This window comes from Astatotilapia calliptera, chromosome 13 (genome assembly GCF_900246225.1).
Source record: "Astatotilapia calliptera chromosome 13, fAstCal1.2, whole genome shotgun sequence".
Taxonomy (NCBI): domain Eukaryota; kingdom Metazoa; phylum Chordata; class Actinopteri; order Cichliformes; family Cichlidae; genus Astatotilapia; species Astatotilapia calliptera.
Window position 1 is genome coordinate 17,277,168 of NC_039314.1, and position 25,243 is coordinate 17,302,410.

The window sequence follows — 25,243 nt, forward strand, 5'->3', positions numbered from 1 at the left end:
ACACAAGTCTGTTACGGCGATGAGCTGGAGTCAGGTCAAGACCCCGATGAGGACGACGGGCATGCAGTTGAGCGTCCCTGAGACGGTTTCTGACAGTTTGTGCAGAAATTGTTTGGTTGTGCAAACCAATTGTTCCAGCAGCTGTCTGGGTGGCTGGTCTCAGACGATCTTGGAGGTGAATCTGCTGGATGTGGAGGTCCTGGGCTGGTGTGGTTACACGAGGTCTGCGGTTGTGAGGCCGGTTGGATGTGCTGCCATATTCTCTGAAATGCCTGTGGAGACGGCTTATGGTTGAGAAATGAACATTCAATGCACGGGCGACAGATCTGGTTGACATTCCTGCTGTCAGCATGCCAATTTCACGCTCCCTCATTGCTTGTGGCATCTGTGGCATTTTGCTGTGAGACAAAACTGCACATTCCAGGGTGGCCTTTTGTTGTGGGCAGTCTGAGGTACACCTGTGCACTACTCATGATGTCAGATCACCTGTGAGGTGGGATGGATTATCTCAATATAGCAGATGTGCCCACTACCACACATTTGGACTGATTTGTGACCACTGTTTGGGAGGGATGGTTATATTGTGTATCTGGAATGAATTTTAGGTCTCTACGTCCATCCCATGGGGAATGGGAGCAGTAACAAAGGTGTTGCGTTTATATTTTTGTTGAGTGTATTTAGATCACTGCCTGCTTCCACCATGGTCGGAAGAGGAGGCTTCCACCAAACTTCTGTTGTCATGAAGCATCTGGCCAACCTGGGCTTCATTATAAACACAGAGAACATTCCTCGGACAGTCCTCTGGACTCGATCTCATTTGCAGCTCGTTTGTCAGTCATCTTTTGATACACTGTCAAGGTGAGTGAGGTCACATCAAAATTGATAGACTGACCTGGTTTCCAAACTGTGGCACACTGAACCTCAGAGTTTTTTAAGACAGAGTTTTTTGTTTTTTTATTTTCTGCAAGAGTTCTGACCTTGCACCTGAGGAGGTTTTGCCTCACTCAAACCTACAGGCTTCAGGACCCCGTCAGGCTGCAGAGAGACTTGGTTGTGTCATCCAAACAGGTAAAAACAGACTGCAGAACATCTCAGAGAATCAGCCTAATTATCGCACTGATGTGATTCTTTAGCTGTCATAGGGCGAGAGGCGGGGTACACCCTGGACAGGTCGCCAGTCTGTCACAGGACTAACACACAGGGACAGACAACCATTCACACTCACATTCACTCGCACATTCACACCTAGTGACAATTTGGATTAATCAATTAACCTATCCCCACAAGCTGCATGGCTTTGGACGGTGGGAGGAAGCCGGAGTACCCGGAGAGAACCCACGCAAACACGGGGAGAACATGCAAACTCCACACAGAAAGACCCCGGCCTGATGGTGGAATTGAACTCAGGACCTTCTTGCTGTGCGGCAACAGTGCTAACCACCGCCCTATGACAGCTGGGATAGGCTCCAGTGCCCCCCGCGACCCTGAAAAGGATAAGCGGAAGCGAATGGAATGGATGTGATTCTTTATAAAACTAACACTCTTTGGCTTTGTACCTTCTCAGGTTGGAGGCTGTTACAGTCTTGTAAGCTTCATTCATAATTATGGAAGCACAGAGTCAGGTAAAAAAAAAAAAAAAAAGACAGAGAAGGATTTAATAGAACGTGTTACTTTTCATTGTCAAAATCATTGTATGCTTAAATCAGTTGACCTTCAGAAGTTGGATTCATTTGTCCTACTATGATTTCAGGGCACTACAATGGTAATTCTGTCCATCCTGAGGAGAGTCCAGACTCTACAACAGATCACTGGCTCACCTACAAACAGGTGTTCCACACAACTGGGTCTGTAGTACTTGGCCTAAATCCTGTTTTACAAGAAAAACGTAAGAAGACAGAGCATCTCATCCTGAAGTGAGAGAATTTTTAAATGTGCCATCACTTTGTTAATCAGTTTTTTCTTCATCCTCAGGTCTAAAACTGGATGTTGGGAATCATCATGCCGAGAAAGAACAGCAATCGTCCTAGCCCACCATCGCCAACTGGAGGACAAATATTGGTAATAACTGCCCTTAGGAGGAAGGGTCCTCCCAGAGAGCCTGATTGCTCCCAAGATTTCTTCCTCGAAGAAGGAGTTTTTTTTCTTGCCACTGTCGCCCCACATTCATCTCATCAACAGAGACATTGTTAAAACCCACGTAGAGTCCATGTCCTGCTGACGAGACTAGGGGTGCACCGATTTACAGTTCAAAGGGTTTGTGTTACATTGCTACAAAAAGAGAAATTACAACCAACAAAAGACAAAGAGACAGTTCTCCAGCCAAAAACAGGCCATTTCAAAGTAAAACTTACATGAATTAGAGCACGAATTTGACTAGGAAATTGGAAATTCTAAATGTAAAACAATGAAAAATATTTATAGCTATATCATTTATGTCTGATTAGTCTACATTCAACTTAAAGTAAAACAGCACGCAGCACATTTACAAAGAATTAGAGAACTTATTGATGAAAGAAATGAGTAATATCTGAATCTGCGCACCACTAGTAGAGATGGTCCTTTTCTGGACCAGTGTACTTTGGTTTGCTCTCTGGGAACATCAAAAAATAAATAAATAAACAATTTATATTTATAATATTTACCATTTTTCTAGCAGAATGTAATGATATGAAGTAGTGTAAGACTTTTGCACAGTACTGTATTTCTAAAGATACTGGTGTGTGGAAGGTATAATAATCAATTGATAATAATCACCAGCTACGACTTATATATTTTTTATTAAAAACAAAGTACAGTTTAGACTAATTGGTGATATCATTAATTTTACAGACATTTTATTTATACATGTATCTATATAGCAGAAATGATACATGGGAGAAACTCAAATTTATGCCAGGTTAGTGATTAGAGGGGAAACAGGGAAGCAAGCATACCAGAGCCTTCCTGAAGATTACTGCAGTCATCTGTGGGCAAAACGGTACACTAGACACCACCTAATGTAGATCTGGGGCATCAGTGTGGCTAAAAGTAGGTGTGGCTGTGGTTCGGGATTTAGAGCGGATCATCTACCCATTGGAAGGACCAGCTACTGTAGTCTGCATGCAGGTGTCCTTGGGCAAAATACTGAACCCCAAGTTGCCTCAGATGAATACATCCATGTGTGTGTGTGTGTGTGTGTGTGTGTGTGTGTGTGTGTGTGTGTGTGTGTGTGTGTGTGTGTGTGTGTGTGTGTGTGTGTTAGACAAGGAGTTGGGGTATAGAAAAAAGCACTTTTATGAATATGTGTGTGTTTGGTTGACTGAGGCTTGTAGAAAAAATAGAAAAAATAGTGCTTAAAATAGAAAAGTGTTATACACCATTTAAAAATATTAACTCATGACTGTCCTGCGACACCTATTTGTATGTGTGTTCATTTTGATCTACAAAGTGGGCCACGTGAGCATGCAGTAGACTGGTACAAATCTGACACAGGGACTGAGTGTGACAACAAAGAGCTGAAATTTGATATAGATGAAAAAAAAAAATCCCACAGGAGTTCTCTTTCAAGTTAAGTTTTTTTTTTTTTTTTATTCCCTAGTCAAACCCCCTTTTCTAGTTTTGTTCAAAGATACATTTGCTGTTAACTACAGTTGGCAGAGATCAAACAGCATTTTATGGGGGGGGGGGGGGGGGTGAAGCAATCATTTCCTACATGAGTGGCACTGGCAGGAAGGATTTCCTGCTACAGAAGTGGCACTGGGAGCTTAATAAGTTCACTCTAAAAGAGACGTCTTCAAATCAAAGACTATTTTTTACTTCCTTTAAAACTTTAGTATAACATAGACGTGAACAAATCTGACTTCCTGCAGAGCTTTCTTTTAGCTTTGATCATCTGCGCAATTTTATTTTTAGGCGGCAAATTTTCTTTTAAGAAACAACAACAAAAGGGAGAGAAATCAATCAGTAACTGGTTGTGAACGTATTGTTTCACATATTTAACTCATTCCATATTTTAACACCCATGTTAAAATATCAGTTGTGTCAAACTTATAGAACATTCTGATAAATCAAGTCAGAATCGATAACATATCTTGTTAAATGTTATAAAGAAAATCATTTTGTTAAGTCGAACTAATGGATGTGGTAGGCTCCACCTCAGAAAAAGGTGCAGAGGGAGCAAGAAGAAGAGCAATAGCACCACCTAGTGGCAGAAGTTAAAATACGAAACTTTCTTTTTTGTCATGTTCTTCTTTTTATTTTTATCTGAAATAGATAATAACAAACAAAATAATGTCATAGTAGCTCAATGTGTATCGTTTGTTTTTGAAAAGAAGAACAACACAGACTAAAGCGATAAAAGATGATGATGATCTGGTATGTGTAACTTTCCTGTTGTACTATTAACGTAATTTTGTTTTTGGTTATAATTGTATTTGCTTTTGCAACATAGTTCTAGAGATATATGTGATTTTCTGTCATTGCTGACTGCTTGACTAAGCGGTGGTTTCTGGGACTTTCCGTGGGGATTAGACAAAGCGCAACAGAAACAAACAGGAAACCCCGCCCCGTCGTGTTGCAAGCGCGCCTCTACACATTTCAGGCTCTGGACTCACTGCGCGATGGCGACGAAGTTTTCACTGTGGTTTAGTTCCTGTGTTTGGCTCGCTGTGTCACTGTAAGTAATCAGATGTAGACTAGACAGTCCTCTATTATCTGTCTCTACTAGCTTTACTAACTGCTCGGCTCGGTGTGAGGTGGTAACCACAGGGGCGGTTGGGAACGAAGGGTGATACAACTTACCGTAACACCTGAGTTCAGAAGTGTGCGGTAAATGTAATCTTTAATAAAGCAATGAATTCGTCTGTTTGGCGTCTTAACACCACCTATAAACTGCTATTTAACCTAAACGAACTTATTATTCTAAAAGGAAACCAAGCTGCCGCACGTTCACTTTCGTTTTGAGCTTCTGGGTTTTTGTTTTTTTTATACAGATGCGTTTGCTTTGCCTCGTCCCAGCGCCACAGGTCAGTTAATGGGGCATCCCGCATCAGAAGAGAGCCGGAATGTTTGGATGGCACCTACAACTTTACAAACTGGAGCTGTTGTAACTGCCCTGTTGGTAAGTGTCAGTGGTTATGTGAACTTAAAGAACTCAAGCAATGTAGTTTGTAATTTGTAGTCTTTGTAATCTGTAGGGTTTTTGTTCTCCATTTAATCAAAACCCGGGATGTCCAAACTTTTTTCGAGAGTGTCATAAATTGACAATCACCCAGGGGCCAACAATTCTTCTTGCCTTTTTGTGAAGCATAAAAAATATTATTTAAAAAAAAATAAAAAATAAAAAAATATATATATATATATATATATATATAGTTAATCATCACAGTGATCAGGTTAACAAAATAAAGCAATTGATCATTCACATGTTGCGAGAACATAAGAAAGATCAAGCTGTCCGGAATACCTGAAACTTCAATGAAGCTGCTGAGTATCAGTGTCTCAGTTTCATTTTGTGAGTGTACAAAACTTTTATACATTCATTGGTTGCACAGCGCAGTGCTGCCACCATGTTGTGAAAAGAGAAATTACACTATATTAATTCTGTTTGTGGCCATAAATAATATATTTAAGGTAGGAGTGAGGGGCCTGCAAAGGAGAATGACCTGGACTTGCTGGACATGCCTGATCAAAACATTTACTTTTGCCAGCCTGCAGACCAGCAACTCTGCAAGTCGTATGCTTTACGAGGGCTTTCCAGATTATGTTTGCTAGAAAATTTCCGTTCATATTTCCAGTTATTCTGACACCTATGAGTCATCAATCTTATGACTGAACTTCTCCCAGAATTTCTGTAACAGAGTGAGATAGCACAACCTGTTGAGCCAGAACAGCCAAATAACTGGGAAAATAAGCCTTAATTAAAGATTAAAATAAAAATAACAACAGCAAAACATCACTAACCTGTCTTCTTTTTTTTTCTCCCATTAACTTATGACCCCCTTGCTTATCTCTGGTGGTGCTGTGGAGCAGTCAACTCTTAGGATAGGACCCATTAGAAAGGTCTATGAAGCTTTAAAGGGGGAAAAAAGTTAAAACTTCACTTTTTAATTGTTGCTGTATCTATAGTACCAATTAATTATGTAATTGGTACTATAGATACAGCAACAATACTCTCGCGATATAACAGAAAACAACAAGTTAACACAGATAAGATATTGCGAATAATCTGTAAATGTAACCCCAATTGACCAAGCTATATATATAATGTTTAATTTATCTGTGACAGATACTCTAAAATGTTCCCATGTTATTAATTATAGTTTCAATTGTTTTTTGTCAAAAACACAAAATTTACAAACAAAATTACATATTTTAGGCAATCCTTGTGTGACTTTTATCTTTGTTTCAGTACTGCTAAAAAAAGACTGACTGAATTAAGGATTGACTTTATTAAAACATGGCAGTATCATTTTATTGGCAAACATATATCAATGCTTTTGTTTAAAGCAAAAGCTAAGAAAACATCTTTCCTCTCGATTCTGTTGTGTTTTAAATGTTTTCTGACGTTGAGCTGTTTTCATTGTCACTTTGGAATCTGCCTCAGGGTGTTGTAGCGGAAAAATGTCACTACTGTAAGTCTGTTAGCCGTGGTTCGCAGACCTACTCATAAATTTCCATCTTCTCATCACTGATTTAGAAGTTGGAAATTTACAATAAAATCAAAGCCAGTAATGTTAAAAACGGGTGTGCATGCATGTTTCTGGGATCACAGATGATGCCACATAACAATCCATCATATTTTCAGTAGGATACTTTCTTTGAGAAACAATGAAAAGTTTAATTGTTTCAAATTCAGATCCACACTAGAAAACCTTTTCATTATGATCCATATAAATATACAGCCTGGGCCATAAACAGACCTCTGAGGTGATAACCCTATTCTAACTCTGTATTTTAGAGAAGGAAAAGAACAGATTTTTTTAAAATACTTTTTTCTTTTGTGCTTCAAGTAAAATTATTATTATTTTTGTTCCCTGATTGACAAAACTGTATAGAACAGTTTAATTGCACAGTCCGATCGCCTAGGGTTAAAGTTACATGCTTAGGCTCTACAAAGATTCATTGCACCGTTAAACCTGAGGGGGTTAAAGGACATGCTTGATGATAACATATATTTTTATTAATAGCAACAAATTCCATGAAAAGATCAAATATTATCTGTGCAACCAAGCTGTGTAGTCTGTTCTCAGAGATTCTTTTGTCTAGAAACTCTTAAATGGATTTGTGTGCGCTGTTACTTGTGCCTTCATTATGATCAATTCACCGTTGACTGCGGTCTTCTCTTAAAATGACAGCTGATAAATACCTTTGCATATTTTTGTGTATTTCTGCTTGGGTTCACACAGAGTTAAAGGTGGGGATGTCAGTACGATGAATGAAGCTACTCAGTACAGCAAGTCTACGGCTTATTTCTTGAAGAATATCTTTGATACTGAAAATCCCATCCTGATTAACTTTCCTGTGTGGGGTCAAGTGTCTCCGGTTGGCACAGAAACTCTAGAGGTAAGTAAGGTTAAATTGATCCATTGCGTTCTGTTTTACTGTAAAAACATGCTCTATTTGCTCAGGACAATGGGCTAAAGCTATTAACTAACTGCAGTCTAGTGCTGTAAAAGTTTCCTTTGTGCAGACTTCCCTGCTTCCATGGCCTCTAGTAGCTCAGTGCTGTTTCTTAACTTCAGCTGTTAATGATTTTAATGTGGTAGGAAAAAAGTAAATGTTTTTCAATGCCTCACAACTCAGTTCCCAAACTACAGCCTCCAAATCTGAAGGAACGCCTCCCCGACAGAGCTTTAACATAAACAGATTTAAGTTATAATGTTTTGTTATGCACGTGACAAACTTATTTTAAGCACCAATTAAACCTAACTTTTTCTTCTTAAGAAAGGGCCTGATGTTTTTTCGTTACTCCATTTAATACACTGTTTTAATTTTCTTATATTTTGTTTTTAAAATATGTTTGTTACTGGATTTTTCATGTAGGTTTTTTGTTTTTAGCTCATTTCTTTTGTTAATTGTCATATATGTCTTTAATTTTTTTTAAATCTTTTTTTGGCCATATTGTACTTTATTACTAAACTATTCAGCTTTTTAAGCTGGTTTGTTAGAGGCTGTAGTTAAAGTTTTGGCTGTTGTAACATGGGAATTTTCCAGCTCTTATGCTAAATAAAGTATATCTTATCAGTTGTAATAGATATAAACTGCTATTTATTGCTTGTGTGCCATTTACTGTTTACTTATCTAAATCTTTGAGTTATTTTTATGTGTCATAGGTCAGTGGTGGACCATCTGTCAATGTGACAGAGCGAGATAGGGACGATAACAACCTCCTACGTGCTCCACCTTCACAGCCCACCTGGCTGGAAAGCAGGCGAGAGGGGGTCAGTGACTAATATGCTGTGATATTTGTGGTGGTGGAATGACATCTGGATGTTGTCTACTATTTTTAGATACTTATTCTGCTGGGGGGGTTTTCTACGCGCTTGCAGATTGGAAGGTTACAAAAGTCCCCTTTGCACCAGTGTGTGGTATCTAGCTGGAAAAACAGCTGTGTGGTTTTTGGCATGCAGTCACTCTGTGCAACAGCTTGATTTATTTTTTTTATGGAGTAAGAAAACCAATTAGCTATAGGTATAGCGCAGTAAAGAACATAAACATGTGTAAGAGCATGTTAGGTACTTTGTCACCTGACAAAGAATTTTGTTAACAATAAATTGATGTTGAAGGTGTGGCAGGTTTTTAAATTTTAGGTTTAGCAAACCTCACTGATTATCTTATCACACATCGGAAAGAGGCACTTTCTAGTCTGATTTATGCTACATCTACCACGGCGTTGTGGGTGGGCCTAAGGGGCCTGAACCCACCCACTCCACTAACGGGCCCACCGTGATAAGATGAGTAAGTGTCTTAGTATTTATTTTCAATTAATACAAAGGAAATATTTAAATAAATAAAAACTAAATGTGTTTTCCTTTATATATAAGTAAAAGGTGATATTTATGAAGTTATCAAAGGCAAATTCTGACCAATCACAACAACCCATTTCACATGAACCATGACCTGATAAATCTGAGGGAGCACATCACAGTTCAGAGGTTGTTCAGCAGAGGATGAAGAAACTTCTCTGAATTTTTCTGATACGATCATGAGGTTTTACTCAGTTTGATTCTGGGATTTTGGTCATACTGAACCTTCACGGCTTCTTTGTTTCAAAATATTAGACGAGTCTCAGCGGGGACAAAATAAAATTTGTCCTGAGAACTGTTAAAAAATAGGTGGCAGGTCTGTTTTATATTCTCTTTCAATGTAGAGGCAGTTTCTATTGGGTTGATGAATATACAGGGCAGTGCTGTTTTCTCACTGTTGTTATAAGTCAGTGTAGCTCACCCTCTCATCCATAAGAGGATTTATTTGTTTCTTTGATTACACTTTGGATCTCTGTGTTTAAGAGGATGAACATATTGGTCTTCACAATCCACAGCAAGAATATTAATGATAGATTGAGTATTGTTTTTTTCATTTACACATGCTTGTGGGTACGCGCATGCACCCACTTGTAATAAATATAAGCGTCAGGATTAAAATCAACTTCTATAATTACTTTGTCCACAATCGGGATCCTGGCACTGACTCTGTGCTACAGGCTGAAGTGTTTTCTTTTCTTGTCAGTAATTACTATTTCTAATTTGAATTTTTACGAGAGATTCTCGATTCTTGTGAATCTGACAGTCTACATGTTGTCAACAGCTTCTAAAAGAAGATCAAGAGAAATACTCTGAGATGAAGAAGAACCTGATGGAAACCATCAAAGAGTTACGCGACAGTGTAAGTGAAGTTTATTACAAATGCTGGTATTAAAAAGATTAGGAGAAAATTATAATGCCCATGCATAAAACCTGAAAGAATTTAACACAATTACTGTGTCAATAAACGTTTTTCAATCCACTGAGAATTCTCCGTACTTACAACTATACTTAATACCTGAACAAAACCTACATACACGTAATTAGAGTGATCTAAAAACAGATTTCATGTAGCCAAAATACTCCATATCTAAAAGCTAAAAACTTTATGGTAAATACTATACAGCAGATAAAGCATAACATGATATTTGAAAAAATGATAACAGTTCCACAAAGAGTGGGATCCCTGCACTGTATTTCCTGTGATGTTAGATCCAGGAGATGATACGTGACAGTGAGAACCAGCCTGAACACTTTAACCTGGATGTTGAGGAGGAGAGGAGACTCGAGGCCATGGTGGAGCAGGAGGTCACAAGGGTACTGCTACACACACACACACACACACACACACACACACACACACACACACACACACACACACACACACACACACACATAAATGGGATGACACTTTAATTCTGAATTCGGGTGATTGTGAATTTGTTTCCCTGTTGTAGGTGAGGACGGAAATTGAATGGGACATTGTAGAAAAATGTTACCTCCGTGATGTCCTAAAGAGAGAATGCTGGGATACCATGAAGGTCATCAGCAGAACCATAAAGGTGAGAAGGGTCAGAAAAAAACAGCGAAACATCACACTGATGACTTTTAACATTTTTTAATCATCGCAGTTTCTTTTTCTCTTGTCTGCCGCAGGCCTTTCACTCTGACCTTGAAGTGCTGAACTACCCTCTGAAAGAGCAAACAGCAAAAGAACTGTTGCAACGAATGCGCACCTGCGGACCACTTAATTGCACCCCTGGTTATTATATTCTATTCATGTAAACAGTGTAATACCATTAACAGACTTTCTTCTGCATCATCTCTCTCCACTCTGTAGGACAGCGAGTAATAGAGCATTGCACTAATGGCAATAAAATGAATGGAAAATGTGAAATCTGCGAGAGGGACACATACAACAGTGAGCCTAGTGACCGGGAGACCTGTCACCGCTGCACCTCCTGCGCACAGGCAAATGGTACAATTATGATAGGACATGGCTGTTCCTTTTATTCACAGCTAAACTAAAGACAAAATATTAGAGAAAAGTTCACCTTTTGCTGCAGAATGTTTGACTGGTCACAGCTCTAACGATGCTTAAGTCCAGTATGAGGACCCTGAAATCAAATCAGCTATCATTAACCATTATCTACTGGATTATACATGTGCTATATTGATTAGCAGTTTCTTAGATGTCATATTTTAATATTTTATTTTTAAATATATAAGGTTAGCAGATAATTAAAATGCAGTACCAGAATTATCCAAGCATTATTTCAATTTATATATGAAAGTTCACATCCCATCTTTTTATACGAAAAAGTGAAGGAAAACCATCCTTGGTCTATTTCACAATTAAAACAATGCAAGTTTCTTTTTTTTTTAAAGACTTTATAGCCTCAATAATAACTTGTGTGACTTTTCTCAACTTTTCAGCTAATTTAGAAGTAGAAGAAGAGTGCACTGCTGGTAGGGACACCAAGTGTCGATGCAAGGAAGATCACTTCTGCAGCAGTGAAAGTTGCACAATCTGCCATCCATGTAAAAAGTAAGTTTGATTTGACTTTGAAATCACATTCAGCATGTAAATCTGTGCATATTCCCTAGCGCTAATGTACTAGACCTGAGTACAGTGTTCATATTAATACATTGTACAAAATAATAGGAACACCTATTAATGTAATGTAGCTCAATACACCGCCATCTTAGTAATACACTTAAATAATTGGAACATTTCCAGCATGATTTGCTGAAACTCATTCATTTTGTAAAAGCAGAAGTGATGGCAGAGCTATTGTAATGGTTTTCATTAGATTGCAAACATGTTTCTAATAAAGAGTTTGTGACATGTGTGTGTAGCTCCTTTAAAGAATCTGTTGTCTATTGACTTGTCCTTTAAGGCTTTCCGCTCCCTTTGTAGTTATTTTTGATTCATTCGTGGTTGTTTGTTGTTTTGGTTCAAGATGTGGAATTGGTGGTGTTAAAGAAGCCTGTACAGCCAATAGTGATGCAGTCTGCAATGGAAATGGTGGAGGTAAGGTGTTCTTAAGTATTATTGGATTTTAATAAATCATATTGGACACATTTTGCATTGCAAAATATTAATGGTCATATCTTCTCATTTCAGCTATTGCTGGAATTATTATTCTATTCCTTGTTTTTTCTGGAGCCGTTGTAGGAATAATCTGGATAGCGAGTGAGTATTTCTGCTAATATATGAGTAAAGTACCACCAGACGACATTGTGTGTTTCCTTGCTCAGCACTGAAGGCTTTATTTATATTCAGTTCAATATTTAGTCGTATCTTGATTAATTTTTCTGTGTAATTTCTATTCGTGTTTCATTAGAGAGAAAACAAAAGAAAGAGGATGAAAAAAGCAAAGAGGTAAGTTATTTTCTTTGGACACCTGTGACGTGATATTTACTCTTTGATCTCTGGTTCATCCAATTGCCTTTCTGCACACACTCTCACACACACACACACACACACACACACACACACACACACACACACACATGGACATGAGCAGTTTGTTACTTCATCGCAAACAAAACTGAAAAGAATTAAAACTTTTATTTTGTTTCTGCTTCACAGAAGCTCATCCGTCGTCTTTCAGGTAACAAACATGACTTTATTCAAGCCAATATAAGAGCTTTAATTATTCTCTGTCTTTTGAACTAACCAGTCAGAATCAGATTTTAGAACAAGTTATTGTGCATTTGCATTTTTTCATGTGGTTAATTTTCTCTAAACTTTTAATTTCTTTAGAACAAAAGTGTATTACCCTCTTTTCTTTCTGATCATGACTTTACCATTTTCATCCATTAATCAAAAAACATTGCATATTGCCTGCTCAGTAAATTATAATATTGTGCGTTGTGGTCTTAATACCCATCTTTTAATATTTTTTCTTTTTACATTATTTTCAGATGTTGACATTGTTCCTCACCTGCCTGATATTGCAAGGGAGCTTGGATGGAAAAATGCAAGAACCCTAGCTCTCCACACTGGGATAAGTGTGGTTACTACTGAATCTTATGAAATGGAGTATCGAAATGATGCTGAGGAGCGAACACTGCAGCTGCTGTTTAAGTGGGTGGAGAAGGAAGGCAAACAGGCTTCAAAGAAACTTATCGAAAACCTTGTGGATATGAAACAAAAGAAAAAAGCGACACAGATCAGAGACATATTGTTAAAACATAGTTCACCATCAAACAATCCTGCAAATAACTGCTGACATGTATACACAATGAACTTGAAGAACTTTGAATTCTAAAGAAACAATCTTGCAAAGTTACCTCTTGATTTTCAATTCAGGTTGTGAAAGCTGATTTCGAGTTGCAATATATCTAAATTTGATTGTTTTTATTTTTCAGTGTTTTTAATTTCATGATCATAATAATAATGCTCATTTTAAAAAATCCACGTGTCATAAGGGACAGATGAATGTCTTGCTACAGCTTCTATATTATGCGATAATATTTGATGAACCTGGAGTTTGTAAAAGCTTGGTTTTGGTTCCTTCCTTGCTTTTCATGGCTTATTTTTAGGTCTATTACATAGCTGTTATCTAATGCTAATAAACATTTTTCAAACGTCAAAAGAGAAAACACCTGACAAAAAAACAACTAATAAAAATGTCCTCTTTCATTGGCCCTTTGGCTCGGTTTTGCACAACAAGATCTTTGTTTAAAGGAAATATATTAAAAACTATCACCACTTCCGTGCTTTTTAACATTATTAAACCCATCCATCCAGTAATTTCTGTTAATATAAACAGTGTGGTTGTGGTGTAAACAGGCTAAGAAGGGAATTCCAGGTGTGCAGCACTTCCAATCTTTCCTGCCTGAGAAGAACTGGGGTGTTCCCACATGAGATATATAATCTCTCCAGTGACTTCTCGACCAAGGCTATTGCTGTTTACCAAAAACAAACTAAAATCTAAAACTGGAAATGAAAAAAAAGTTAACTAAAAATAAAAACTAGGCTTTTGAAAAATGTACTAAACATAATTTTGTGAACATGGAAAACTAACTAACATGTTTTTTAGTTTTATTGGAAAAAAAAAAATCCAAACTTTTATCCTTATGAGACTTTGTTGGGATGTTAACAAGACAGGGAGTCAACTGTTTTCAAAACACTGTAATACCTGTACTGATTTTCCTAAATCTTGCCCTTCATACAATGATGTCATGGTTCTGGGTCTTTCTGACCCAGCTTTTTGAGTTCTTGTGTTTTTATATTATGGTTTATGTTTTGAGTCCTTTGTTGTACTATGTTTGTTATTTCCCTAGGTTTCAGTTATGGTTATCATAGGTTTAGTTCTTAGGTTTTGTAATACGGCTTCACTGTGTTCCATGTTGTGTCTACTGTGCCTTTCTGTACCATGTTTCTGGTCCCTATGTTCTGTCTCCACAGTTGCTGTTAAGTTTACATGTCTAGAGTTCAGTCAGTGTGTTTCCTGTTTTACTTTGAAGGTCCATGTCTCATGTCAGTGTTTCTAGTTTGCTTCCCTTGTCTCATCCAGCCTGATTACTCCCAGCTGTGACAAATAATAATTAATAGAGACTATAACTAATACAAAAACTGAGTAAAAATACCACCAACAGCTGACTGTGGAATATTTAGAAGTAAGGAAATTTCACAACTGGACATGTTGCACAGGTAGCATCCTATCACGGGTATTTACTGGAAAAAATGTATATACTGCAGTATTTTGTTTATAATAAAATGGAATGGTTGTATCTTTGTATTTCAGTTATTGCAAAAAAATTGTTGTGGTTGGTGTTGTTATTGGCGTCATCTGTCCAGTGGGTTATGTTGCAATCTGGAGAACTACCACCAGAGGGCACAAGACCTATGAAGAGTTCCTCAGTGCAGCACTGAAGGCTATGCAGCACCATATGCAACAAGCTGTGATGTGCTGTGTATTCTGACGCCTTTCTGTCAGAACCAGTTGCAGTAACTTCTCTGTTGGATCTTAACACATAGGACCACTTTGCATCAGAGAAAAGCTTGACAAATGTAAGGCACTCAGCAGCTGAGGTAAACATGAAGAGAAAATAAAACTGGGACAAAAATTAACTCTATGATCTCTTAGTCAGTCCCCCAGAACCAGGAGAACTTGCCTCTCTGTGTTTCTCTACGAGTTTGCTGTCGCTGACGAAGCAAAATGTAACTGCGCTGAGAGTTTTCTGAAAAGATTGCATGATGATGAATCATTACATGACAAACAAAGCATTTCCTGCTTTTTCATGTCAAACAGCTTCCAGACTTTGACCGCGCTCATTCAACAGAGCAATACTAAGAGCAATGGTGAAGGCTAAGGAACTCTGAGGAGATCTAAGAAGGAGAACTGAAGATTTACACAAGTGGGGAAGATCTCATGGAGCCATTTCCAAATAACTGCACCTCACCCCCAATCAGTGAGTGGCAGATGGCTTCCCCTCCATGAGACTCGATCTGCTGGAGATTTCCTCCTGTTAAAAGAGTTTTCCCTCCCCACTATAACATTCATCCCATGATGTAGGTAGACATCTGACCACAACTTTCAACAAGCTCGGTGCACTTTCCTTTAAGAAAAATAAGGTCATATACAGCTTTAATCTATGCTAATTGTAAGGAATAATGGTTTTACTGGGAGAAAACTTAAATAATAAAAAACAGAACTGAGAGAGACAATTTTGGTATCTAATCAGTACTTAAAGTAAATCTGCTTTAAAATTTAATAATTGATCTTGTGCGCCTGTGTGTGATAATAGTTTTTGTCTGTTTCCATTATGAGCTCGATGTAGAAACATCGTAACTATAAATGTCATTTGATGCTACTAAGTATACATTTACACAGAGGCACGTCACAACTTCCACTAGTGGCCCAATCCAGGAACTCGCTGCTGTTACGTAATGCAATGCTGCTTTCACTTGCATTTGGAAAAAGCTGTTGCATTCACTGGAACTGGAACTTCACAGCTTCGGTGAACAACTGCCTATCAGATTCGGGGTGGTCACGTCTGTACCACAGGATTACTACTAATAGGCTTATTACTGTGTATTTTTGTGCCGTTTCCAAGGTAGACTGAGATTTTTATCCACGAACATGAAGCGCAGTTCATTTATTATTTTTTATATTGCCCATTAAATAAATATATAGATCTTTTTAGTGTGCTCAATGACTGCACACGCACGCTTTCACATTTTAAGACTAAATATAACGGACTTAGTATTTGCAACTGTATAACACTTTGTAGCAAAAGCAGAAGAATCACTAAATAGGAAAAAATAATCAGATTCCTTTACACTAGAGCTGAATTTCACAATATAGCAGTATCTTGCAATGTAACATGGCTACGATTAAATGTTGTGAAGTTGATTTAAATTGCAATATTTTATATAAATATAACATTTATTTAAGATGTATTTAAAATTCTGGATGACATTAAGAATTGTTGCACGTAATTTATGCTCCTCACATTTCATAAAAGTCCCTGCTGTTCTGGGTGATGAGAGGAAGCAGGGCGGTCCCTCTGTCTATGCATGGGTGGAGCGCGCAGTGAGGAAATGTCAGAAGGAAGCTGAGAAACGGTCCCCGCGCCACTCGCATGAGGCTGCTCTCACCGGATGACCCGAACGATGAACTTTATCACCATGAACTCACCCAGAAACACCACACGGGTAGGTCTGCTAACTTTTTACAATAGCATTCGTCTTTTACGCGCACGTCTCCAAACTTGATGGGACGACAGGAGCTCCAGGCTGCTAAGCGTGCAGTTATTTTACCAGATTACGCGAGGCACGTTTAAGCTGCTCTTTGTTGCTTTATGAAGCTCCACGCAGGATGAAACGGAGCAGCGTGTGGTAAGCGACCGGCCTGTGAAGTGAGTGATGAGTGTGGAATAATATTTTTTTAGTCTGTTTCCCTTTTTTAGTCCCTCTCTATTTTGTTGCTAAGACAACAGAGGAGGTGACCGCTCGTAGGGCTATTAACCACGTCACTGTGTCAGCACGCAGCTATGTCAGCGTGGGAGAGTCGCTGTTTAGTATTTTCCCCCCAAAAACACCAGGAGATAATTGGATGTAGGGTGGTGCAGCAACAGTGGTGGAAACATCTTTCATTCATTCCTGTGCGTATGAATCATTTTAAAGTAGGTTTCGTTTGAACGCAGGATATTTCATGTTGCTCCTAAATCAGAATATTTGCAAAAAACAAAACAAATCATATGTATATACGGTTATGTCTTTGCTTCATCATTTATACGCTTCTGTTTCGTATCTATATTTAGATGCTTTGGCATTTCATCTCGTTTTTATAAAAACCTCTAAGTTGCCACAGACTGCAGATAAAAAAAATGAAGCCTGCGTGGTTAAACCTTGCATAAAGTCATGCCTTTGAAAAACTACACCCTTACTCCTCCACAGGAATTAGGAGGGTAAGTAGCAGCCAGGTACTGCTATTCAAATAGGCATTATTAGTGGATAGTCTGTCAAGTGTCACCACCTCTATAAAAGCGCAGGTTTGGCAGTTTGCTGGTCTGGAGTGTGTTAACAAAATGTCACAATCTGCCCAGCAGTGGACGTCCCAGCAAATTGAGGCCTCAGTTAGCATGTTAAATGTTTAAAATAAAAACGGAAAAATTATAGCTGGGTTTCCAGGAGAAAACCTTGTCTCTCTTAAAAGAATATGGCGGTATGGCTTTGCAAAGTTACATTTGAACAATATCCTTTGGACAGATGAGACCAAAGTGGAGCTGTTTGGATATAATGTATAGCACCACAGTGTGAGAAAACCAAACACAGCATATCAACACAAAAACCTTATACTAATCTTTCAAGCACGGTGGTGAAGTGGTGATGATTTGGGTTGTTTGGCAGCCACAGAACTCGTCTGTATACCAAAGTATTAAAATTAAATTTGAGGCCATCGGTCTGACAGCTCAAGCTCGAGCCAAACTTGGAGGTGCAATAGGACTACATTTTATGGCTGAAGCGTTCAAGTCAAAACAAGTTTACAGCTACAAAATGATTGGATGCCATGAATCTCAGTCCTTCATCTGACCTTTCACTGCAGTAGCATTTTGAAATGCTTGAACACATGCCAGTCCACCAGTGTTGAAACTTTTTTAGATTTATAGCTGTGTGGCTAAAAGTGAGTTGTTTCGATAGTTTTATCTTAGTGCAATGTCCTGTGGATGAAGTTTATAATCACATGGCCACAGATTCAGTCCTCACTGTTTATCTCAGCCCTTGTGTCCACCTTTAACCCTCAGCTAGGCAACCTAAAGAAAGATCTCAGTGCACAAGAAGAAGAGGAGGAGAAGAAAGTCCAGGACGCTGAGACTGCCACTGTGACGGGGAGTATCTCGGCTCAGTTAGGATATTCAAATCCTTATGTCTACGATCAGTTCAGCCTGAAAACCATAGAGCAGAGGATCAACCAGATTGTTTTGTTACAGGTGGGAACCTGTTTCAAAAAGGTGCAATAATTATGTCTTTATATTCAGGGAATATCCAGAACTGTAATTAAAACACTTTCTTAAAAATAATAATTATGGAAATAAAGAGCAACTTCATCATATTGTCATGCTGATCATTAATAGCAGGTTTTCTTTGCCCAATTTCACTAATCTGCACATTGCAGGATGTGATTTATCGCGTCAAGACGGCTTTCAACGCTGACTTTGAGGCATTACACAAGCAGAAGATGAAGGAGCTCAAACGTGTGAGAGACAGGAACAAGCACATCAGAGAAATCATGCTGCAGCTGGACATGCACGAGGAGCTGTGGGAGCCCAGCCTGACCAACAGCGAGTGGCCAGAGAGGCTGCTCGCAGTGGAAGTCTCTGAGGTTACTGTCCTCTTGAAACATCTAATCAGTTCACAGAGGGTTCAGAGAAAGTTCAGGGGACAAAGCATCTGTACAAGTTGAACTGCTCGTTTGTTTGTTTGTTCTTTTACCAAAGTGTGAAATGGTGTGTGGTTTTTGTCTTATGAGATGTCAACTTTGTCCAACTCCAGATAAGAGCTGAACGGTACCTCACAGCGGAGCAGAAAGAAGAGGAGGAGAGGAGAAAGCTGGAGGAGGAACGTCGTTTGGCTGCCCAAGTATGCTGCCACAAAACAAAAAAAAAAATGTTTTTGTTTTTCGGTTTTTACATGTTAAAATACTTCCATAAAGGATGATTGCTTCGATGGTGAGGATAGCTCAGTTCTGCCATGTTAATGGGTTTTGTTGTTCTATTGTTCAATTGCAGGCTGATGATTCTAGAGAAAGGGCTCTTGATGACATGATGGATGGAGTACTTGAAGTGAAAAAAGAGGACATCTTGAAAATGGTGACCATCAAAACATTTTTTTAAGACATTAATACTGAAGTAGACCAGTAGACAGCAGAACTGGTACCTATGAAGTGCCCTTCTCCTCTTAAGCCCGATTCAACCGGGCTTAAGAGGAGAAAAAAAAAAACAGTATAGTTATAAACACACACACATTCATGTAGCACTTTATTCTGTGCCTTTGAAAATCATGCTTCAGCACCTTGACTATTGCCGCTTTGACATGCAGACTAGAGTAGCCAGGAATTGAAACACTGACTTTTTAATTGTTAGATGATCTGCTCTCAAGTGGGAAGACGGGGTTTCGGGGGTATATGGTTGAATAAGACATTTGAATGCTGTTGTAGAATGTAATTCAATTTAAAAAAACAGAAAACCAAACCAAAACAGTCTTTTAAGTGAGAAGATAATATAAATAAATACAACATGATGTACTTAGCTATTTAAAACTATACTGTTTTTTAATTACTGGTAGTTATAGATAATAATGTATTCTGTAATTAGATAATATAACATATTAGAAAGCTGGTCCACATCTCATGTCTTTGTTTCATATTACATACAGTCTAGCCAGATGAACCACGTGTGTGTGTGTGTGTGTTAATGATGTCGCAGGATTTCTTTCTTTTTTTTAAAACTTGAATTCTTTTCTAAGCAGCGTCAGTTAAATTAGACAAATGAGCAAGAAGGGCACATAGTTTCTATTGAATTTACTCCACAGGAAATACCTCTGCCTGAGTTTGTTTTGACCAAACCTGACATTCAGTGGAGTGAGGAGGAGAAAAAAGTTTTCAAAGAGTATGAAAAGAAAGCCAAGGAGCTCAGCGAGGAGAAGGAGAAGTACAAAAAGGTATTACATAAGATGCTCTTTTTGCACTGATCTGAATTATAATTCACTCCTGATGTGAATGGTAACAGTCTGTGGCCTGTGTTGTTGCAGCTACTGGAAATTGAAATAAAAAAGCTTCACCAGTCCACCAAGGAAGCGACCGAAAGGTTTGATGAAAATCTGGCAAAGCTGTTAGAGAAGAAAGTGAACTGCACAGTAGCTATATACCAGGTAAGCCGTCTCTTCTCATTTGCCCCTTGCAATGTCTTTTATAACATCCTGCTTAAAATTGGTTTCGGTGTATCTTACAGGAAGAGCTCAAGATCACATATCTCGTTGAGTCAGTCCTCAGAGAAGAAGAGATGAGAAGCCAAGAGCAGGAGCTCAAGCTCCAACTTGAAAAAATGTTGGCATACAAGGTCAGAAAACTGGTGCACAGTAATGCTGTAGGAATTTATGAGTGCCAGCTTCACACTCCGTTCTTTGTGAGAAATGGCAGCAACATCATCCAAAACTGTAGAACAAAACCTTCTCTTCGTTCAGGCATGTTTTTTTAAGAGCTAACCTGTGTGGCACACTCATTTTGTAGGCTTCAAGACTGCTTATCGCTAATTTCCATACATGCTCGTCTCCTCTAAAATTGGTTCCTCTGACAGGATGAAACTGAGGAGAGGTTGAAGAAGCTGGAAGATGAAGTAGAGTTGTTACAGGAGACGTATGACAATGTTGTCCTTGAAGACAAAGTAAGCCAGTTGATTAAATACCGTACTAAAATCATGGCTGAGAGAGATGGCAAACATAACACAATATAGTAACCTAACGTCTGTGTCTCTGAAGTCGCTGGATAAAGACTTCAGGAGGGCATTTTCAGACCTTCCGAGCCATATGGTCGATTGCCTCTATAAGATGTTCAAACGCAGACCCAGGTTTGTTTCCTGATTGATGGCTACGCATGAAGAAAATTACATAATTTGAGTTGTAAACTGTTTATCGTTTTTTGTGGGCAAATTTTCACCCCACAGGGCTCAGAAGATGAGGGCCCAGATGGACAACAGCAACAATTCTGACCCGTTTAAAGAGCATCGTCTGTGTGGTTCTCAGGCCCCTGATGCATTCAGCCAAATGCTCAGAGCCATGGACGAACTGGACGCTCCAGCGAACATACCAGAGGGCTTGAGCACAGTAGCCTGGGAGAAATTCTGTCACGTTCGCAGAGCTAAAGTAGAGAGCGAGCAAAAGGTATGACGACGAGGAGAGGTTAAATATGGAGGAGAGTTGCTGTTCCATTAAGATATGCATAAATGTGCACAATATCTTACTCCGGCTCAACTTATGAATAGATGTAAAAAACAACTATTTCCATTCTGTGCTTGCAGTCATGCACTCACTGCTGGACACGTCTTTTTCAGGTAAAAACAAAAGCTTTGACTCTCGCTGAGATGCAGGCGTTCCTGCAGAAGAAGAGAAATGAGGATAAAGCTGCTCAAGAGGAAATTAAAAATCTTTCTAAAGCGCTTGAAAGGTATAAATCAGATTTTTCACTCTGATTCCAAGCAGTTGTAAAACAAGCCTTAAACTTAATGACTAGTGTAAGTACATTAAATCTATTTTTTAATGGAAGAATGACCCGTGAGTGCTTCCCCCCCCTTCTGCTGTAGTCTGCACCGGAGGAGGACTGATCTCCTGATGGACACCATGGTCCAGGTAATACTTAAACAGGGACAGGTGGAGGTGACTACCACAGACCCAACTGCTGACAACGCAGACACCGACTTCATGCTTTACCACAGGAGCGTCGTGGACAACCTGAGAAATGTCATCAGGGTCAGCCTTTTCCTACTCTCATCACAAAGAATTTGATTTGATTCAAACCAAATTGGTCAAATTCAGGTGGTTATGGTGTCGTTGCCTGCTACTGATTATTATCGCTATGCTCAGACACTTGCAGAGCAGAAAATAACATCCATGGTGGCGTGCAAAGACGTGCGTAAGGGCATGATCCAGCTGGAATGGGAGAACAAGGTGATGAGGAAGCAAATAGAAGACCTCTACGACAAGGAGAAGAATATCAAGATGCTACGACTCTCAGAGGAGCAGCAGAAAATGACAGTAATGTAGATTCTAAAATATGCTAACACTGCCTCTTTTTAAATGTTTTATTCTAAACTAAACTGAGACAGTGAATAGGCATTACGCTGTATAATTCCAACTTATGAAAACGTTCAACATCTGCTTAAAATAATAACAAAATGTCTGCGTTTGAGGTTAAACATTAATCCCATTTGCATTTCTGGCCAAACCTCAGGCGGTGATATGAAGGCAGGTATTTGGCAGCATCACATGTTTTGCGGGCAGCAAATTGTTACCATCCTCCAGCACAGATGGATGATCTTTTATTGAAGACACACACCCTATTCACGCCAGCTCCCCACCCTGTTTTTTTCCCTTTTTCAGCTCTTAAAACTCTTACTCAATAGGCGGAGACTGGTTGGAAGATTATCCTGTCCTTCCGTTCTTTTTTTTTTTAAATACGTTTTACTTTGTTTACAACCTAATTCGCATTGAACACGAGTAATATCACAAGTTAGAGCGCTGCAGTTGAGAAATAAAAAATACAGATCAAATGAGTCATCCGTCATCTTATTTTTAACAAGTCAATGAGCATCGCATGTGTTTCCAGGCCTGAATGCCAGCTTCCGTTGGAAAAAAAAACTTCAGGTAGATCTTTGGTGGCCATTTCCTGCCATTGTTCAAGCCCATGAAACCAACCAACTAAATCCAAAGTTTCATGATGAAGGTGTTTTACTTCAACTGTTGTTGGATGCTGATTTTCTGTTCTTTCACTGCACACTCTTTTCTTTTCAGCATCGCAGCAAGTCAGATCAAGAAAGTCACACATCCAAGCAGATTTCCAGTTTGGAGAAAAGTATTGCCTTGATGGAAATGGTAATAAAACAGTAGCTACATGTGTGTAATTTGTGCAGCTGACTGTTCAGATAAAATGTGCATTTTTATTTCAATTTTATGCAATTATGCAAATGCAATTATTTTTAATTTCAGACTCATAAGAAGAGTGTGCAGCAACGCTTAAGAAAGATTGAACAGTTAAATAAGCGGGCAGCAGCAAAAGCTAAAAAGAGCGCCGATTTAGAACAGCAGCTCCCTGAAATGCAGGTCACCGTGTCAGAGTTGAGACACATCTGCAAAGCAGCAGGTAACGAAAACAGCCATTTCAGCTCTAATTAAACACAATGCAAATGGGAGTTTTCTTCATCTTCTAGCATGTTTGGTATTTAGCTATGGCAGAAAATGAGGCTGCTGCACGAGAAGAGCGCTACCAGGAAATCGTTAAGAGGAGCAAGTTGAAGGAACTCGCCAGAGCTCAGGCAGAGAACCTGGCTTTCCTTGGGGCAGAAGTTGAGCGTCTCACCATGAAGAACTTTCCTTCGCTTGATCAACTGAAACACTAATGAGCAAAGCTTTCTTCTTCAACAGATTTTTACGGTTTTATTTAAGCTTCTCTCAGCAGATAAATTGAACATAAAGTGTACAACTTGAACTGTAGCAGCAACAAATTAAACAATAAACAGGACATCTGAAATGTGATTGTTCCCCTGTAACATTTTATTAGGTAGTGAAGTCGTCCTCTGTGCGGTCAAAGTGCAGAATGCTCTCATCCAAATTGAACAGGTCAATCAGCTCAGACAAGCTGGCTTTTCGTCCATCAATAGGGACTTCTGATTGCAGTTCATACAGCGCAGCTTGAGCACAATGCCGCCACTTATCAATCAATGTTTGGAGATGAGTCAAATCATTCTGTGGGAGAAAGATGGGAGAACCTGTCGTGAGAAATTGCCAGCTTTGGTTTAAGTAACCAAAAACATATCCCATTATGTTCCATTTAAATGTCACCAATACCTTGCTTCTGTACATTTTAACCATCTTGAGTCTACGTAGAGTCTCTGTTTTGTCTTTCACCTCCTTCCTGAGACGTTGTGCAAAGTCTCCTGAAGGATATTGTGTTGATTTGGGAGCAGGCCCAGACAACGTTTTACTCCCTTCTCTCTCCCCATTTCTGTTTACATCAACACTGCTTAAAACCACTGGAGGATTATTAACGGGCTGCTGGGAATCTGCTGAAACTTGTTGGCCATTCTCCTCATCATCAACACAAAGGCGTTTGGCCACAGAGAGGGGAGAGATGAAGGAGCGCCTGGATCTCTTCAGCCTCTCCCTCAGTGAGGCACTCAGCTTCGGTTGATGCTGTGGGGGTGACAGGAAAGAAAATGACTCACAGGGAAAGTGCATGGGCAAGTTTTGATAGTTAATTACAAAAGTTCCTATAAAGTCAACCATCATGCCAGGTTATATTATGTAAGACAAATGGTGCTTAAGCCCTTCTAACACCTTACCTTCTCTTTGTAGTCACACGGGCTTGACTCTACTGAACTACATGGTGAACAACAGTCCCTCTGTAATTTAGCTGCTTTAGGTGTGATCTCCATCGCTGAAACTTGCTTTGAATCATGTAAACTTCATAGTTTGGAAGGGTAGTTTAAGTTAGCCAAGTGGATATCGTTAGCTAGGCACTTATCCATTTATCACATTTTAACAGACGCGGCTGAAAAAACAAAACTACTTTCAGCACTTACAGTAAATGAAGGGTTGTTAAATGCTGCTACAATAACCACTGAGCAGCCAACAACTTTCACTAAACGCAGACTGAATCAGAAAGCTAGGACCGACGCGAGACTTTTTCCGTATTTTGCGGCTCGAAACCTTCGCAGTCTGTGATTGGATAGAACGTAATGACGTATTACAGAAACGCATCTTGGGAGCTGTAGTTAGTATAACATGTAAGGCACAAAATGTTCTTTGTGCCTTAAATCCGGTGTTTTCATGATATTTCTCAAACTTACAATAAATCCGTATGATTATATTGACTCGCTCTTCTGCTTTGAGAAAATTATACATGCAAAATTAGTTAAGTGTTCCTAAAAATAATTTTTTTGAACTTGAAAAAACCTGCTGGAAATACAGGTTACTTACAGTAAAACTAAATAAAGTCAGGTAATTATAAGAA

General features: G+C 38.9%; 3 protein-coding genes across 3 annotated transcripts; 2 read left to right on the top strand and 1 right to left on the bottom strand.

Moving 5' to 3' along the window:
- Positions 1-700: 700 nt before the first annotated feature.
- On the top strand, positions 701-23,766 carry cfap43 (cilia and flagella associated protein 43). Its single transcript, XM_026190947.1, has 23 exons — positions 701-858; positions 7,386-7,542; positions 8,313-8,420; positions 9,787-9,864; positions 10,215-10,319; positions 10,460-10,564; positions 10,659-10,764; positions 18,271-18,452; positions 18,638-18,844; positions 19,015-19,101; positions 19,251-19,331; positions 20,053-20,181; positions 20,272-20,391; positions 20,472-20,579; positions 20,817-20,903; positions 20,998-21,086; positions 21,183-21,399; positions 21,570-21,682; positions 21,819-21,984; positions 22,099-22,269; positions 23,026-23,106; positions 23,221-23,374; positions 23,458-23,766. The coding sequence occupies exons 1-23, from the start codon at positions 701-703 to the stop codon at positions 23,628-23,630; spliced, it is 2,982 nt and encodes a 993-aa protein (XP_026046732.1). The 3' UTR covers positions 23,631-23,766.
- fas (Fas cell surface death receptor) lies at positions 4,588-14,420 on the top strand. The gene is made up of 9 exons (XM_026190448.1): positions 4,588-4,654; positions 4,996-5,098; positions 10,843-10,980; positions 11,439-11,550; positions 11,966-12,036; positions 12,130-12,198; positions 12,350-12,387; positions 12,598-12,619; positions 12,933-14,420. Exons 3-9 carry the CDS (start codon positions 10,881-10,883, stop codon positions 13,238-13,240), a joined length of 720 nt encoding a protein of 239 aa, XP_026046233.1. The 5' UTR covers positions 4,588-4,654; positions 4,996-5,098; positions 10,843-10,880; the 3' UTR covers positions 13,241-14,420.
- On the bottom strand, positions 23,762-24,968 carry sfr1 (SWI5-dependent homologous recombination repair protein 1). The gene is made up of 4 exons (XM_026190449.1): positions 24,813-24,968; positions 24,573-24,693; positions 24,079-24,423; positions 23,762-23,976 (listed from the first exon to the last, which is right to left on the bottom strand). Exons 2-4 carry the CDS (start codon positions 24,663-24,665, stop codon positions 23,788-23,790), a joined length of 627 nt encoding a protein of 208 aa, XP_026046234.1. The 5' UTR covers positions 24,666-24,693; positions 24,813-24,968; the 3' UTR covers positions 23,762-23,787.
- Between the last annotated feature and the right edge of the window lie 275 nt (positions 24,969-25,243).

What these genes read in the sequence shown, in the direction of transcription:
- cfap43 (XM_026190947.1), top strand. Translation starts at nt 701, where the DNA reads ATGGTCGGAAGAGGAGGCTTCCACCAAACTTCTGTTGTCATGAAGCAT. An exon ending in CTTTCTAAAGCGCTTGAAAG is followed by an intron (nt 21,683 to 21,818) that starts GTATAAATCAGA and finishes CTTCTGCTGTAG; the next exon opens with TCTGCACCGGAGGAGGACTG. An exon ending in AGGAGCAGCAGAAAATGACA is followed by an intron (nt 22,270 to 23,025) that starts GTAATGTAGATT and finishes TTTTCTTTTCAG; the next exon opens with CATCGCAGCAAGTCAGATCA.
- fas (XM_026190448.1), top strand. Translation starts at nt 10,881, where the DNA reads ATGAATGGAAAATGTGAAATCTGCGAGAGGGACACATACAACAGTGAG. An exon ending in CTCCTGCGCACAGGCAAATG is followed by an intron (nt 10,981 to 11,438) that starts GTACAATTATGA and finishes TCAACTTTTCAG; the next exon opens with CTAATTTAGAAGTAGAAGAA. An exon ending in ATCTGCCATCCATGTAAAAA is followed by an intron (nt 11,551 to 11,965) that starts GTAAGTTTGATT and finishes TTTTGGTTCAAG; the next exon opens with ATGTGGAATTGGTGGTGTTA.
- sfr1 (XM_026190449.1), bottom strand. Translation starts at nt 24,665, where the DNA reads ATGGAGATCACACCTAAAGCAGCTAAATTACAGAGGGACTGTTGTTCA. An exon ending in CGTGTGACTACAAAGAGAAG is followed by an intron (nt 24,424 to 24,572) that starts GTAAGGTGTTAG and finishes TCACCCCCACAG; the next exon opens with CATCAACCGAAGCTGAGTGC. An exon ending in TTAAAATGTACAGAAGCAAG is followed by an intron (nt 23,977 to 24,078) that starts GTATTGGTGACA and finishes TTTCTCCCACAG; the next exon opens with AATGATTTGACTCATCTCCA.